This window comes from Gymnoscopelus microlampas, assembly GCF_963454915.1.
Source record: "Gymnoscopelus microlampas genome assembly, chromosome: 10".
Classification (NCBI taxonomy): domain Eukaryota; kingdom Metazoa; phylum Chordata; class Actinopteri; order Myctophiformes; family Myctophidae; genus Gymnoscopelus; species Gymnoscopelus microlampas.
The window spans coordinates 14689078-14706637 of NC_139947.1; the positions used below are offsets into that span (position 1 = coordinate 14689078).

The window sequence follows — 17560 nt, forward strand, 5'->3', positions numbered from 1 at the left end:
GGTGGAAGGATTTCACAGAGCTCTTTATACTCTATTATGTTATCTCCTCCAGCATATGCTGAGCATTAACAAGCATGGCTAAAATATTTAAAAAGTACTTTCTTAGGTACTATATTTTGAGGCCAATACTTTTGTACCTTTACTCGAGTAAAATTTTCAATACAGGACTTTTAACATAGTACTTAAAGCAGTGGTGTAACTGGTGTTAAGTACTTCTTCCATCACTGGTTTGTGGCTATAATAACGGCTCCATTCAACCAACCTTGTGTGGTGTGTTCATTTATAGACTGCATGTTCTCATGATGAATGGAGCTATTAAGACGAGCCTCGAGGCCGCTGATGGAGGGTGACCCAGCAGCACACGTTACACTCCCACAGCAACCTGGTTAGAGCCAACGGTGCACGGGCCTGCGCACACACACACACACACACACACACACACACACACACACACACACACACACACACACACACACACACACACACACAAGGGGGGAGGTGTTAGACACAGAGGGTGATAGGTAACCGGAAGGCTCGCCCCAAAACATGCTCGCCCCCATTTTTCTTCGCGGACCACTCGAAAAAGCGGTTCTTGTATTCTTGTATTTGTTTTAGTCCGGATAAGGTTAAAAATAAGTTCAGAGTTAGGCATAGTTTTACTGAGGTTAAGTTTAGGAATAAGGTCAGGGTTTGGCACTGTTTTACTGAGGTTATGTTTATAAATACCAGGTGGGGACCGTTCCGAGGTCGTCGGATTTGCCCCGGGGCGAGTGTGTTTTGGGGCGAGTGTTTTGGTGTTCGGGGGATAACCTTAGCTAATTTCCACTCTTGAAAGGTTGCTCTAGCAAACGATTAGGAAAGAAAGCACAACCGCATCCCTGAACTGCTAATTACTATAATGTGTCTATAATGAGTGTGTTTCATGTACAATTCACCAGGGAACCGGAAAAGAGAACTAATTGTCCATTGACTTTACTTTATTGGCTGTTTAAGGAGTAAAACATAATTGTAAGCACTGTTGCAGTCAATCAATTTTACATTTTATTTTTTAGAAATTCTGAATTTTATATTTTACAGAATAGGGACAATAGCAGGGGTGCACATAAGTGGTGCGCAGGTGCGCATGCGCACCCAAAATAAAAAATGCGCACCACATCAGGCGACGCGAGGCGCTTTTGCGCACCAACAGCTGGGACAGGAATTTCCAAGCTTTTATTTTTTAGCAAAACTAAAAAATAAAAGCCTGGAGATCGAGGCTAGGAATTTACTTCCTGAAGCCACACTCACACAATCACTCTAAAGCACCCGTCGGCCCCATGTACAGCCATTTGGCACAGGGGTAGAGATATGACTCGCGGCGCCTCGCATCGCCTCGCATTGCCTCGCTGCGTGCACGCAGCCAGCAGCGGCTGTTAGAGGCACTCGTCACCGATGATGAACGCACCTAATGGTGCAAAATATGCCGTGAACGTCCCAATCTGGCGGATAAAATCAGCGCAGCAGCACAGGGCACCAACCTTGGGGGCTTTATGTAACAGCGTGAGAAAAAAAAACGGCGAAAATCGGCGGAATTTAGAAGCAGAGCGTCCTTTTTTTCTCCCCCCCCCCCCCCGTTGACAAAACTGTCCGGTGGGCACCGTGCTGACCCCCCCCCCCCCCCCGTTGACAAAACAGTCCGGGCTGAACCACCCCCCCCACCGTTGACAAAACTGTCCGGGCTGAACCACACCATTGCTTTCATGTGTGTATGAAAGCAATGTAAAGGGCTATGGAGAAATCGTGCTATAGAAATGTACCATACCAATGTACCATTTACCCACGTAGGACTGGAAAGTTGGAAACTCACCTGAAACTCAGACTAAATGTTGTAGGTATGGTGGACCCCAGACATGGTGGAATCATTACGTCCATTGGAACAGTTCTTCTCAATGAGCTGCAAAACATAAACAGAATTGAACTGAACTTTTGTTTTTGTTGAAATTGTTATCCATCCTGCAATGAAGATGCCCTTAAGCAAGGCACTGTGAATGGGTGTTTAAACCCCAGAAAAACACTCCTCAGTATGCATAGGTTTAGTGTTGTTGGTCAGGTTGATAAACTGATGATTTGTGCAGATAAAGAGGATAGAATATATCAAGCTACAGTGTTGTTGGAAGGTTTTACTATCTGATGAACAAGTGATAAATCTGGCACAAGGCTGCAGTTTACAGACATTTATTTTTAACATTTGTTTCACTTTTTCTCTCAAGCACGTTTAAAGGTAGTGTAAGTGAGGTGGTACAGTAAGTCATTAGTCCTCAAAGTGGGGTCCGGGGACCCCCAGGGGTCCTTAGTGGTCCCCAGCACAAGTAGTTAATATAGCATCACAATCATTTTAACCACTTTATCCATTTATATGTTGGCTATTCAAAAATAGCAAACCACAAAATCTGTGTGTGTGTGTGTGTGTTTGGGTCTGTCTGTCTATCTCACGCTTAACCCGAGGGCTGTCTGACTGATCGACTTCAAACTTGGCGTGTGTATCCCTGAGAGTGTGTTGTGCCCTATTGGGAATACGGTTATACCAGAAGTTGTCCAGAACCAAAAATCCACAAATCTCAGTATCTGTCTGTATGTCTGTATTTGCCTTTTTGTGCCATATATGGAGAACCCTAGCCTGGCCTGATGTCATCAATATGATGTAGTACTGACGTCATAAACTGGGCTCCAAGTACTATGATATGGGGAATGCACTAAGTACACCACTAATGGGTAGAATGGGTATTACATAACCAAGGGACTACGTTCCCAACAGGCGTAATTCCCAAATGGCATCATTCCAAAAGAGCATCAGCCTAGTATACATACAGTAGATATAGATAACGTTGAAAATGTTGATATTGTCCCTTTAACAGGTAGTGCTAACAATGATGTCTCCATCAAAATGCTACAAACCATCCAGGTGAGACTTTGTATGCCTCCATTTGTTAAGATGGTGGAATGATTTCACAGAGCTCTTTATACTCTATTATGTTATCTCCTCCAGCATATGCTGAGCATTAACAAGCATGGCTAAAATATTCATGAATGATGAAACAAAAGGCTCCTTGTGTTTCTCAGGTGAACTGAGCAGCCACTTTATCACCTAGAGCAGAGCAGGCTCACACACGCATTGAATCCTCAATAACGGGTCGATACGGACGGATTTGTACAGGAAGCATAATTAAAAATGCTCTCACTGTGCATGTGTGTGACTGTGCACCCTTGCCCGCTTAATGTCAACTTTGTTTCCAGAACACAATGCTCACAGAACACAATGGTGCATTTATATAGCACCTTAATCCAAAGCGCTTTAAAATAGGAATTGTATCCTCTCAATCACACACACAGACAGCAGCGGAAACCATGGAAGGCGCCAATCTGCTCATCGAGGGCAGTTAGGAGTTCAGTGTCCTACTCAAGGACACTAAAGGGGAGCTGTGGATCAAATCAGGAACCTTCCTTTTCCCAAGCGGCCGCTCTACCTCCTGAGCCACTGCCGCCACTATCTTCATTATTATTTCTATACAGCAACCATGCATTATGCATAGATATGCATAGTTACAAATTATAATGGTACTATATTAAACAACAATGCTACTGGACTGTGAGCACATTGCTCTTTAGCTAGCTTAACGGCCATATCATTATGAACGCCGTCCTATAAACTAATTGAATTGTGACAGGTGGAAATTATCCACAAAGAGAGAGTAACTGCACTGCCTTTGCCTTAAACCCTTAAGACCGGCAACAGATCTGTGTCATTTTAGATTTCTTTGGCCATTAAAGAATAGCAGATATAAGCTCATAGCAAGGCAAAGTTTGAGCACCACCGGTATATATATATATAGCAACATAAGTTTTTTCAAAAAACTGTTAGGATTTAGTTCACAGGACACACTAGGGCTAAGTTGAGCAGAATGTTTCCAGATACAAAAGACTCCTGTACCAGGTGTCTTCACTATCCGGCAGACCATACACACACTTTCTACTGCTGTCCAAAACTTGTTCCTTTTTGGGAGGATTTTTTTTTAGTTGAGTGGCTTTCCGGTGCCTCCGTGATGTCCTCCAGTCGCTATTTTTGGTGTGTCTCTGTTTTGGGCAGATTCAATATAGGTGCCAGGCAGATTTAGTTGCGTTTGCCTCCCTCATAGCCAGATGCCGCATTGTGCTTCACTGGAAAAGTGCTAACCCCCCTGCCACATCATCCTGGTTAAAATGCCTGTCATCTTTCATCCACCTAGAAAAAACATTATTCACAACTAGAGGTTCCTTGAAAAAAGAATTTAGAACTTGGGACCCTTTCCTTTCATTTATTAATTCTCTAACTGATTAATTGTCCTATAAGGGTAGTGGGGGAAATGTTGGCTCCCTTTAAGAGTCTATTTTATGACCAAACAAAATACATTTTGATATTAATTCAATATGTGCATACATGTTTGCAATTATTGAGCCAATACACTTATCGGAGTTGGAACATAAATATATTTGATGTTGTAGTACAAAAAAGAAAATAGTGTAGGCCTAAAGGGAGCATATTGCCCCACTCTTGGGCCCTTTGGGACAAAAGTTCCCCATGGGACATATTGACCCAGATGAAGTTGAATTCTACAATCATTGTATTTGTATTATATTGTCCCTTTAAAGAATCATAAATCATATGCAAAACACATATTTTACAATATGTAATGTCTGACAACATAAAGTCTCTGAAACAGGATCAGGAGGCAAAAGTTCCCCTGGAGTTCACAAATCAACTGAACTAGGCGACCAGCTATTGTGGCATCATTATTCCTCCAAGAGTTGGGGTGTGCAGCATCCATCCGGCTTAGCACGGCCCATCTGATGTAATCCACAGTCAAATGTGGCTTCGCAGAGTGTTCCCTGTTAAGATGTCAGTAAGCAGCACTCCTCTCTCCGTCTGCATGGGCTCTGCTGTGTGCGCTGCTGTACGCGCACAGGGAGGACACACGGGCAGTGCATGCTGCGCAGAGATAATGCTGTGTGCACAGAGTGCACGACAGAGAAGGAAGCAACAGAAGAGGAAGTGATAAAACATAGCCGAGCCTCGCACACGACTCAGGCGACAGAATTCCGAGGGTGTCTGATCCTCCAAGCTGCATCTCTCTCTCCAGGCTTTACGCACAGCTAAGCGGACCAGCAGGGCTGTTTGAGACCGACATGTCATCGCCAGCGACAGCCTCGGTAGCGGATGTGTCCAGGAATGCTTTTACAAGGGAAAATGTCAACCGCACCCACAATAATTCAGGTAGGACACCTGGAAGGGATTCATTTGACAGCACTGACAGCACTAAACTCTGGGTTTAGGTTATTAGGAATTAAAATAAAAATATAAACACATTTAAAAGTTACACTTTTATACAAAAACTGCATATGCATGAACGTAAGTTTGTACATACAATATCTGTCAGAAGCATAAAACACAATAAAGCTTGAGATCTTATATTGCCATTGTGGTCCTTTGAGTGCAAATGTGTGTAGACAGAGTGCCATGTGTTGGGGGGGGGGGGGGGCATACAGAAAACGAATAAGTACATTCATACAATTTTAACGTACTATACAAGTAAAGAAGCAAAGAACGACATGGGTACTGTAAAAGGAACCTAATGTATAGGCTATAAGGCGTTAGTTATTTTATTTATGTTATTTCACTTTTTTCCCAATTAAAATAAGACATATGCCTAAAATGATTAGTTGCACTCATATGCAAGTTGCTACTAACAGCTAACAGTCCCCCCCACACACACACACAGTTTGATTTGCATTTCCGTTCAATCCAGACTAGAGCTGATGACACTGGACTGAACATGTGGTGAAATGTATAGGCTGCTTGCAGCACATACTTTCAGTTCTGCTTCTTTTTTACATGGTTTGTGATGATTCAAATCGCACCTTTCAGAGCGTGCTGTAGTGCAGTTCCGTAGGGGGAAGTGAGAGATCACACAGCAGGTGCGAGCACACACACGCACGATACTTGTGAGGGCATTTTCTTTTTTTGTTTGTGTCAAGGTTTTTTTCTTTCTTAATCCTATCCAATCAGGCTCTCCTAATTGAATGAAATTGGTATCAAGAACTGAAAAAGTTTTTTTCTGTTTACTGACGAGTTGGGGAGACGGGAGACCCTTGTTACCGAACAAACACTCTATAGCAATGATTACTATCAGAATATAGAGCTACTGTACATTAATCACTTACACCACCTTAAACATTAAGGGCCTCTTGTGGTGGTAAATGTGCATTACCTCTTCCACTAGAACAATGCTTCTGGCAATCTGTTGTTTCCCCAGCAGGGCTGTTTGAGACCGACATGTCATCACCAGCGACAGCCTCGGTGGCAGACGTGTCCAGGAATGCTTTTACCAGGGAAAATGTCAACCGCACCCACAATAATTCAGGTAGGACACCTGGAAGGGATTCATTTGACAGCACAGCTTTTTCTGGGGTTTAGGTTATGGAGAGGAATTTACTTTTACAAATCCATCAGTTTTATAAGGTCGCCTATTGTAGCCTACTGCCTACACTAATAGGTGTGTGATGGACTTCTTGGGGCTACCGATTACACGTGCAATTAAAATATAAACACATTTAAAGGGTCTACACCATGAATTTTAACTTTTTCTTCATTTTTGTGTGTTTTTGGTCTCCCCCACCTCTCTTCTGTTCCAACAAATACCCGACTTCGAGCATGCAGGCTTTCATAGGCTATCTGTGGTTTTCATGTAAATTGGTCTGAAAACAGTCCGTCAGATTTGTTCCCCCACCCTACGTCACGTCTGGGAACAATTCCTCCCGTTTTTCAGTTCTAACAAAAAAAAAAAAATCACACAGAACCAGGACATGACATGCATACAAACTGGCTCAGTAGCGCCCCGTGCCAAACAGGACAATGTGGTATTGCAGGTGAAAGTGCTTTATAAGCCAGAGAGAAGTTAGTTGGAATGAGTATATCTGAGGCTTGATTTAGGCTCAAACCTTTTGAAAAACGTTTGAGGGACATAAACAATATGATATCAAATATTATTATTATTTTTTAAATTCATGGTGTAGCTCCTTTAAAGGTTTTTATTGACAAAAACTGCATATGCATGAACGTATATTTGTACGGTACATACAATATCTGTCAGAAGCATAAAACACAAAAAAAGCTTGAGAGCTTATGTTGCCATTGTGGTCCTTTGAGTGTAAATGTGTGTAGACAGAGTGCCATGTATTGGGAGGAGGGGGGGACGTACAGAAAACTAATAAGTACATTCATAAAAATGTTATAGGCGTTAGTTATTTTATTTACGTTATCTGACTTTCTTCCCAATCAAGACATACTGTATGCCTAAAATGATTAGTTGCACTCATATGCAACAGTCCCCCCCCCCCCCACACACACAGTTTGATTTGCATTTCCGTTCAATCCAGACTAGAGGTGATGACATTGGACTGAACATGTGGTGAAATGTACAGGCTGCTTGCAGCACATACTTTCAGTTCTGCTTCTTTTTGATATGGTTTGTGATGATTCAAATCGCACCTTTCAGAGCGTGCTGTAGTGCATTTCCGTAGGGGGAAGTGAGAGATCACACAGCAGGTGCGATCTCTGAAGAATCTACTGTGTAAGAAGTACAAATGCTACACATGCACATACACACACACACAATCCTTTTGAGGGCATCAACATTTTCTTTTTGTATTTATGTCAAGGTTTTTACTTTCTTAATCCTATCCAATCAGGCTCTCCTGATTGAATGAAATTGGTATTCTGACCTGAAAAAGTTATTTCTGTTTAGTGTTTACTAAAGAGTTGGGGAAACGGGAGACCCCTGTTACCGAACAAACACTATGTAGCAATGATTACTATCAGAATATAGAGCTACGGTACATAATCACTTACACCACCTTAAACATTAAGGGCCTCTTGTGGTGGCAAATGTGCATTACCTCTTCCACTAGAACAATGCTTCTGGCAATCTGTTGTTTCCCTTCCTATGTGTGACAGAGTGTGACAACACAAAATGTTGCCTAAAGACCTCGTCGCAACTTAGCTGGCTTTTTTCTGCCGAAAAACTGCTTTGGTGAATTGAGGTGATCGAAGGCTTGTCTGGGCCTGGTCATATTTCCCTTCCTCAAACTGACGTCAGTCGTTCATCATGTACAGAGATGTGCTGAGCACGCTGTGCTCTATGATAAGCAGTTGCTCCAGACAGAAACAGAGCGCCAGATGGCCTGTGTGCTTCCTCAAAGGTGTTTTGTTTAACGATTTATCACATTTCCTTTGATACCATGAGCATTAGATGTAGCAAAGTGTTTTTGTCTCTCAATGTTGACAGACCCCCTGACTACCCCCTACATTCCCCACTAAATACCCTCTACTTAACCTCAACATACCCTCTACGGCTACGCACACCCCTACATCCTGCATTAATGTAGGGGTAGGAATTCACCAATGCATCTAGAACAAATAAACCACTTTTATTCATCCAATTTTATACTTGGTCGTATGATGGTGAAAATAGACTATCTACATCTGAACCAGCTTTATTGTCACATCACGTGATTATAGGTGTGATTATTTTTTTGTGTGTGAGTTCTCAACATTGCAGTTACAAGAAGAGTTGAGAAGAATGTGGTCAAGAAGAGAAAATGCCTAGAGAAGCCCAGAGCAAGTTAAATAACAGGAAGGCAACAGATAAAATCAAATAACCAAGGTTAAAAGTGTTTGCCTATGTGTAAAATGGTCACCATACTTGCATCAAGCTATGCTAAATGTTTTGCTTTTGTTTTGTAAAACTATCAGCTATAATGACATGCCCAAAATATAATAATAAGAAGAAAATAAATAACAAAATTAATATATATGGTACACAATTTACACACACATTTGCACTCAAATGACCATGAGCTTGGAAGCTTGGAAATAAGCTCTCAAGCTTTTTGGTGTTTTATCCTTTTCACAAATATGTGCATTTTGGTCAATAAAAACATCAATCAATCAAATTCATTGAAGTAGCTTCTACACTTTTTCAATTGAGATCATTTCAATATACACATTTTAAACATGTTGTGTGCTTGTCTTTCTGCCTGCCTGTCTGTCTGTCTGTCTGTCTGTCTGTCTGTCTGTCTGTCTGTCTGTCTGTCTGTCTACTGAGATATAAACTGAATATCAGCCACCAACTCACCATTAGGGCTGTCTTGATTATGTAATTTTACTTGACAATTAATTGTCATACAAATAATTGCGATTAACGATTTAATTGTGTTTTTCCATTGAACATTGGAATATAAAACTTACCGTACATTTCTGTTTGTCATTAGGCTTTATAAACAAACATTGCACCGGCCAGAGACAAATAAGACAATAAGACAAATAACTGACAATGACCGATACCAATAATTAAAATATATATTTAAAAAAAAAAATGTATGAAAAAAAAAATCTACGTGGAAACGATTATGACGATTATGCAAAAATAATTGCGATTATCTAAAATAATTGCAATTAGGCGATTAGGTAATTGCAGGCTTACTCACCATCCATCTTGTCTTTTAGGTGTGTCTGCAGCTCAGTGCACACCGGTACCTCTGCCAGCGCTGGGCATCCAGAGGATCACCCGGGGCAATGGCACAGATGTGGGTACAGTGATCTCACTCCAATGCCCGGCCAGACACAGGCTGATGGGAGGGCACATGGAGTGTGTCATGGGCCCCAACGTCACCCAGTGGAACGGGGAGAGTTACTGTAAACGTAAGTAGAAACAGTGGTGACAGTGGGACTTTACAAAACATGCATTAATCAATTAAGCCCAATTTTATACTTTGGCTATTCGAAGGCAGATATACAAGCTCACAACTTGTCGCACTCAAGCCGTCTTCGACATTCTTTATACCAAAGTGCATGGGGCAAATTAGATGAAAATGCAGAATGCATTTACTAAGAAGATTGAAGTCACTGCTGTACTCCATAAGCAGTCTCTGTCCTCCCAAGTTCCCATTATTTTGAAAAGAAGTATTCACAGAAAGTTGTGGTCAATCATGTAGATGTGTACTGACTCGCAAGAGTTCATGTCCTCATTTTAAATGGAATGCATTTAGAACTAAACACATTTGCCGTTTGACAAAAGATGTAATTAAAGGCAAATAATAATGCTAATGATTGTAGAGGCATCTAATTTAGAGGAGATGTTAGCTCTATTAGTTGGTTGTTGTTTTACTATTGTCTTTTTTCAAAAGTGAGTGTCGTTTTATAATATTTCAGTATCCTTAATCTCGCACTCTCTCTGTCGCTCTCTCACAATGTGTCGCTGTCTCTCTCTGTCTCTCTTCTCTTGCTTGTCTGTCTCGCTCTCCTTGTCTGTCTGTCTGTTTCTCACACTCTCTCCAGCACTATCTAGTTATGAAGACTATGGTTTCCGTGTGGCTGTGGTGGCATCCATTGTGAGCTCTGCCATTATCCTGATCATGTCCATGGCCTTCATCACATGCTGCCTGGTGGACTGTCTCAACCGCGACAAAAAGAGACATCAGGAGAGGTCAGTGACATGCACGCCATTTGGAAGAGCAGAGAGAGTAAAGGTCAATTCATGCTTTGAGCGACAAGTGTCGAACAACGCGTTGCGCAGTTAAAGTGGCGTCAAAATGACAAAAATGTGTCGCAGACCTCTGGAAAAATGAATGGTCGCAGACGCTTCATAAAATGCTGCGTACTCTACTCTGATTGGTTTGGAATATAAGACAAGCATTGCGACATTTTGTGGGCTTGTAGATCGGCTTGAGATGCACAAGACTTAGAATTTAGGCATTTAGCAGACGCTCTTTATCCAGGGCGAATTACAATAAGCAAGGTAAACACATACATGAAATGCAGACTTGCAGAGAGACAGTGTAGTGCCTCAGTACACTAGGATCACAGGTAAACCGAGAGCCAAGCATCGGTCTAAAAACAATACACTATAAAAAAAAAAAAATCTGTACATTGAAACTATAGGATACCAGGTAAACAATGAACCTAGCATCTTTCTAAATAACATGCTATCTAAATCACATTTTAACCTTTGCATAGGTCTGCATATTCACTTCCTTGAGTGCTCAAAACTCTGAACGTTGTGAGACAGGTAGTGCGACGCGTCGTCCGACACTCGTTCAATGCATAAATTGACTTTTAGGGTTAGAGCAGTGATTCTCAATCCTTTTCATTTCAAGGACCCCCATTTTCATACAGTATGCATTAGGATTAGGCCACGGAGCCCCATTTGAGACGTTGAGAAAAAGTGGGGTTAGAGCTTTCGTCGTTTTGTTCAACGTGAACTGATACTCTGATGCATATTATCTAATGTGAACTGATACTCTGATGCATATTTTCTAATGTGAACTGATACTCTGATGCATATTTTCTAATGTGAACTGATACTCTGATGCATATTTTCTAATGTGAACTGATACTCTGATGCATATTTTCTAATGGTGTTTTCTGGCGCCAGGGAGAAAGATTTTCGACAGAGGGAGGGGAGGGTGGAGCAGCAGCAGCAGCAGAGCGCGTCCCGCAGCAGTAATAAAGGCAGGAACAACAACAACAACAACAACAACACAGGGGACAATCCCCTGTCCCTGTGGGATGACCATGACCCAGAGCTGGGTGACATCAGCACCTGCAGGTGAGAATTCGCCTAACTTGAACACATCTAGGGGTGCAACAGTTAATCAAAGTAATCAATTTAATAATCTTTCAATTTTCAATCTCTCGATCATTTTAATAATCAAAAAAGTAACTGATACAATAATCGCTAGGAAGATAATCGATAGTTGCACCCTGTTCAAATGAGAACAATTGAAAAAAGTAAAACGGAACTCTAGCGAAACCAAGCAGACCGCTCAAACATTCAATAAGTCTTTTCTTCCACAGATGCCATCAACGTTATCCCTGTGAAGGTCTAATAAGCGCCCCGTCTTCACCTTGCACGCTGGCTCCAACTCCTCCAGCGTTTCCGCTCCCCGGTCACGGATACGATCAGCCTCTCTTGTCCCAAAGCTCCTCCGACCCAGCTCAGCGTTCCGTCTCATCCCAGCGGCTTGCTCCTCCTAGGCTTGCTTCGTCCCAGCAGCAGTACTACCATGCTGGACCCTACTGGAGCTCCTGCCAGCCTCAGAACTCAGTCCTGGTCCAGAGTTCTGCTCCCTTGGTTCGGCAGCATGGAAGAGCAGGGAGCAGTGGGTCAGCGGATGTCCTGGATGAGTCCTGCAGGAGGAATATGCACTCTGCCAGAGAACCACGCTCCATACGGATTATATCTGTGTGAGACACATAACGGAGAAAGAGAGAAAAAGACAAAAGATGAGCAAACTGAATATCAGTCAAGAGGTTGTTTACTATTAACCACTGTAAGGGGCTGGGTCCACAGAAAGCGTTTTATGAGCACATTGACGCTTTGGATATCGTGTCCACGGAGCTCGCAAAGCCGTTTATTAATGCATGCAATGTTCGAACCAATAGCAAGCGTTGCTGAGCTCAAACGTCCTGTCATCTGTGTCATTAGCACAAATAGCTTAGCTGAAACAATGCTAAACATGGACTTCTCATGGTTGTGGTAATGATTCAAAGTCTTTAATCCAAAACGCTTTACGTCGAGAGCTCTGAAACGCGATACTTAGCACTCCAGCCATAGAAATGCAAGGCAGAAGGGCGGTGGCAACAAAAAACTTTTCATGGACACAGTCCCTAAAGAGAACTGACTCAAAGACCAGCTGTGCATTGCAGTATGTGATGATTCCATGTGGACTGAATGAAGCACTGCCTGAATTTTAATGGTCCATATACACTGATCTGTGATAGGAGAGAATGCCCGATTAGTGTTTTGGTACACTGGTGAAATTAACTTGTGTAGTACTTTTTTGTAAACTCTGTGGACACACTGCCCTCTGCCTGAATGGCAGAGCCATTGCACTTGTTGGATAAAAAGCCTCTGGAAGAGCATTGAGGATACCACAATGTCCCTGTTGACAAAATATGTATTATTTTTAAGGAATGTAAATAAGCCATGAAATCTATTGGCAATGTACATATGATACTGGAACAAGGTGAGTTCCATGTTTTCATACATCCGCCAAATGAATATGCTTTAGAGGAAATAATAACCCACACTGTAGGAATGCCTAGGCACAGATTGTAGCGAAAATGTATGTGAAGGGCCCTTTCCTGCATTAAAGGACCAATAATTCAATTTTCAACCTATCTTTATAAAATTGTACGGCATCATTTCAATCTACTGTCTCAAAGGAGGGCTGTGGACAGTCCCATCTTATAGCATCAGTAGAGGACTAATTATACTGTATGGAGATAAAGATTGAAAATGGGTGAAATGCTTTAAGCGTATAAGAGCTCATTATGTTTCTGTTGTGTACTTGGGAAAGGCCTCATTGAGCAAGTTAACCATTAGCACAAATGACATACAGGAGAATGTAATAATAATGTAATAAATGCCAATGCTATGGCGCAGACTTTTTTAACAGTATATGTTTGTCCCCTGCTGCTCTTGTTAATCTGTCTTTCACACGAGTACCCTAAATCAGTGGTTCTCAACCCCAGGGTCCTTGAGGGGGTTCCAGGGGGTCCCCAACTAAATGACTGATACAGAAAGAGGCTAATGTGATAATGTGCCAGAAAATGTTTTTAGGCTTTTCAAACAAATATTGCACAGGTCAGATATGACAAATAACTTCAAGAAATGACTGACAATAGCGATACCAATAATCAAAATGTATGTATGTAAAGTAATGTACTATTATTATATTATATGGGCAAAACAGGCCAAACATTTAATAGTTAAATGTATACTTTCAACAATAGCCAAATAGTCAATCTACAAGCTCACAAAGTGTCACAATAAGAAACTTTGTGAGCTTGTAGAGCTGCTATTTCCGCTATTTTTTTAAAAGGTGAATTTACATATCATCTCTGTCGGGTAGAAACCTAATTTGTCCAAAACTGTTACCTTTCAGGATTTTTATTCAAACGTATCAAAAATAACAGATCGACAAGCTCAAAACGCATCGCTTCACGCTGCGTTCATTTACAAAAAAACACACCTACACGCACGCACGCACGCACGCACGCACGCACGCACGCACGCACGCACGCACGCACGCACGCACGCACGCACGCACGCACGCACGCACGCACACACACACACACACACACACACACACACACACACACACACACACACACACACACACACACACACACACACACACACACACACACACACACACACACACACACACACACACACACACACACACACACACACACACACACACACACACACACACACACACACACACACACACACACACACACACACACACACCATCTCAAACAACCAGCAAAGTGAGTAGATTCTCAGGAAGTAACATTAAAAGTGGTTTAAAGGCTAGAATAGTACTGCATACAGTGGCTCTTATGTCTTAGATTTTCTTTTAAAGCATGACACGATTAAAGGAAAACACAGATGATATATAAAGTATGAGCTGCCCAGGTTGAACAGTGTCTCCTGTAGATCCAGATTTTGGGGTCCGATTCTGATGTTATGACCGATGTTTTGTCCAAAAGTGCAACATAGTTTTTATCAATTTGAAAAACTTAAGATGTTATCAAAGTTTCAATTTGATAACAATTAACTAGAATTTTATTTAACCTAGCTGATCTACAAGCTATTTTTGGAAAACGTCAGAGATGCCCAAAATTGGGATGCCAGGCTGACAGACAGTGGTTAAAAATCAGGCCGTATAATTGCTGATACCGATGTTGTCAATTAAGTCAAATCAAAGTGATGTATTGTTCTGTCCCTAATAAATCCAATAATATATATTTTTAATAATATCCATACCTGGCTCATGGGATCCATGATGCTGTTGATCTTTCTCCATTGAACTCCACCTTTCTTGCCATACACCCTCATCAGGTTTGCAGCGTGTCCAGCTCCGAGAGGAACTTTGACTGCAAGTCGATTGTCGTGATTCTTTTGAACTCTGCATTGAACAAATACATAAACAAGGTACACAAAGCTCAGGTTGATGTCACTGTAGTGTTGAGTAAGTTCAAGACTTTCAAATGCATGTGTGTTTATCTATATCTTCTTGTATAGAAATGCCACCGTTTGCCAGAGTGCCAACAAAGGTTGCTGGCCTTCAATAAATTTGAATCAGTGTGTTACTTCTTCTGCCAATATGTTTTCTGTATGGCCCATACAGCGCATTCACTGTATACTACATATTCCAATAAATGTAGAGGACATCCATTCACTTACCTCATGAACATGGAAGAAAGCCGGCCACCTCTTTTTGAAATCGTCTATCATGGGTGCCTCTCAAACTACCTCTTGCCTTCTGTGTGCAAAGATCTTGTCCTTCATCGTCAACGCTATTTTTTCCTCATCATTTATTTTCTTTACTTCTGAGAGGTCGTCCACTTTGATCTTTTCTAGTGTCTGCGCTGTATATCCAGGTCAATAGCCGGGACAGAAATTCACTTCTTTTTTGGGCCTCTTCACACCAAAAGCAGGACTGCATGTTTTGCCATCAGGTTTGAGTTTTTGGGCATTAACTGTAACTTCTGGGCATCCAAGCTGCCTGCGGAGGTGGCAGGAGCCGAGTGCAGCGGGGGCACGGAGCCACCTGGCTGGGCAGGTACAACTGAACAATAGATGAGCCTGATGGAACTAAGGTCCTGGACATCTGATATTGAGAGCAAGTTGGTGAATTCTTTCTCATTGAGATGCTGGATTTGAAGCCTTATGTCTCCTTCTGTTCCATGTCGTCTCTTAATTTTCTCTGCAAGTTCACTGACAGACTCTGGAAGGTCCCATCTGATAATATTGTTTTCATGTAGAACCATTCTGAGCCTCACTGGAGGAGCTGCTTCATGACACTCTGTGAATGAATCACCTGGCTGGGCAGGTTTAACTCATCTGATATCGAGAGCAAGTTGGTGAATCTCTCCTTTATCTTAGGATCCATTAATTGAAGCGTGATGTTACCTTCTACTCCATACTTTTATCTTTAAATTCTGTGCAAGTTCACTGACAGACTCTGGCATATCTGGAAGGACCAATTTGTAGGCGTGTTCTCCTACGATGATTCTGAGCTTCACTGGAGGAGCCATTTCAGCACCCTCTGTGAATGAGGAAAACAGAAGATTAAATGTTTTAACAAGGATAGAGAAGAACAGAGGAATTAAAGGACAAATAAAGCATTCAACATTTAATCTGAAAGTTACCACACCTTGATCTTTTTCAGGGTCTGTGCAGGCCAGGTTTAGGCAAGTCAAATTTAAGACTTTAAATACTTTTAATGCCAGTTTGTAATCATACATCCATACATACCTGTAAAAAAAGATTATATCTCACATTAAATAAAAGGACGGAATAGCCACCACACTACCTAAAGAGGTGCCTCATTAAATAACAGCATGTTGCTTCATCTTTCAGATAGCAAAATTACAAACCGATTTAGGGCTGGTGAGCAGAACATTGTGGCAGAGAACCATTAAGTACTTGAATCTGTTGTGGCCCCTTGGATTTGGCAAACTTGGAGACAAAGAAAATAAGACTCGAAGGCAAAGGATTCTTACATGAATAAGATATTTATTAACAGATATTGCAGTGACACAGAGGAGAAAATAGCAGCATACAGGGTTAGTCTCAAAGAGCCCACAAGAGGCCTGGTACAGTTATTTTATAGTAGCCATGTTTATCCCCCATAACATTCCTGACATGCGTTCCATCAATCATCATTAACCTAATTATTTTCTGTTTTGATACGGTCACCCTGATCCAACATTCTAGGGTAGTCTATCACAGTGGTTCTCGAACCTTTTCATGTACATAACATGAAACATAACTGCATCTTCTTGTCTGACAAAAAACTCTGTAAATTATACAAATACACACATTATTGTTGGGTGCATACACATTGATCAGTAGTAAATTAATGGATTGATATCATTTTACTGATCTTGTTTGCAGATATATTTGTCATTTTTTGATAATCGATGGATTGATACATGTACAACCATGTCTGCCACTACACTGACAAATGGATTGATGAATGTCAGCCACTTCAAACGGAAAAGGAATAATTTAAAACTTCTTCAATATTCATGACATATTCTATTCATGAACAATTATAAAACACAAAGGAGGTAGATATCAAAGTAGCAAGGCACTGACATTTTACTATTTATTTAACCACCCCAGCACCAATATTTTGGGGGGAACAATAGCCAAAAATAGGAGATTTACAAGCTCACAATGCATCACAATACGAGATGTTGTGAGAGATTCTGCTAATTTTGGTGAAGAGATATGGTGTTGACCAAAAGCTTTTGAAAAAAAGCAGTGATGTACAGTTGTTGTAACTCAAGTCTGTTTCACTTATGCTGTGTTCACACCGGAATAACGCCTTTATAAAATAACGCCTATACCTCATTTGACTTGGCGTTATTTGATCAAACTGGGCGTGTCCAAGGAGCTGTCACTCA

At 41.5% G+C, this 17560-nt stretch overlaps 2 protein-coding genes across 4 annotated transcripts in view; both read left to right on the forward strand.

Annotated features, from left to right (window-relative positions):
- Window positions 1-17560, forward strand: part of LOC311052848 (protein bicaudal D homolog 2-like) — a 424382-nt gene that overhangs the window by 234850 nt on the left and 171972 nt on the right. The window lies entirely within an intron of this gene.
- On the forward strand, window positions 5073-13532 carry susd3 (sushi domain containing 3). Of its 3 annotated transcripts, none has more exons than XM_084069100.1 (6): window positions 5073-5287; window positions 6327-6434; window positions 9578-9772; window positions 10409-10556; window positions 11505-11678; window positions 11927-13532. In XM_084069100.1, exons 1-6 carry the CDS (start codon window positions 5200-5202, stop codon window positions 12318-12320), a joined length of 1107 nt encoding a protein of 368 aa, XP_083925226.1. In that variant the 5' UTR covers window positions 5073-5199; the 3' UTR covers window positions 12321-13532. The 3 variants fall into 3 exon arrangements, with proteins under 3 accessions (XP_083925226.1, XP_083925227.1, XP_083925228.1); XM_084069101.1 differs by having other exon boundaries at window positions 6330-6434; XM_084069102.1 differs by lacking the exon at window positions 6327-6434.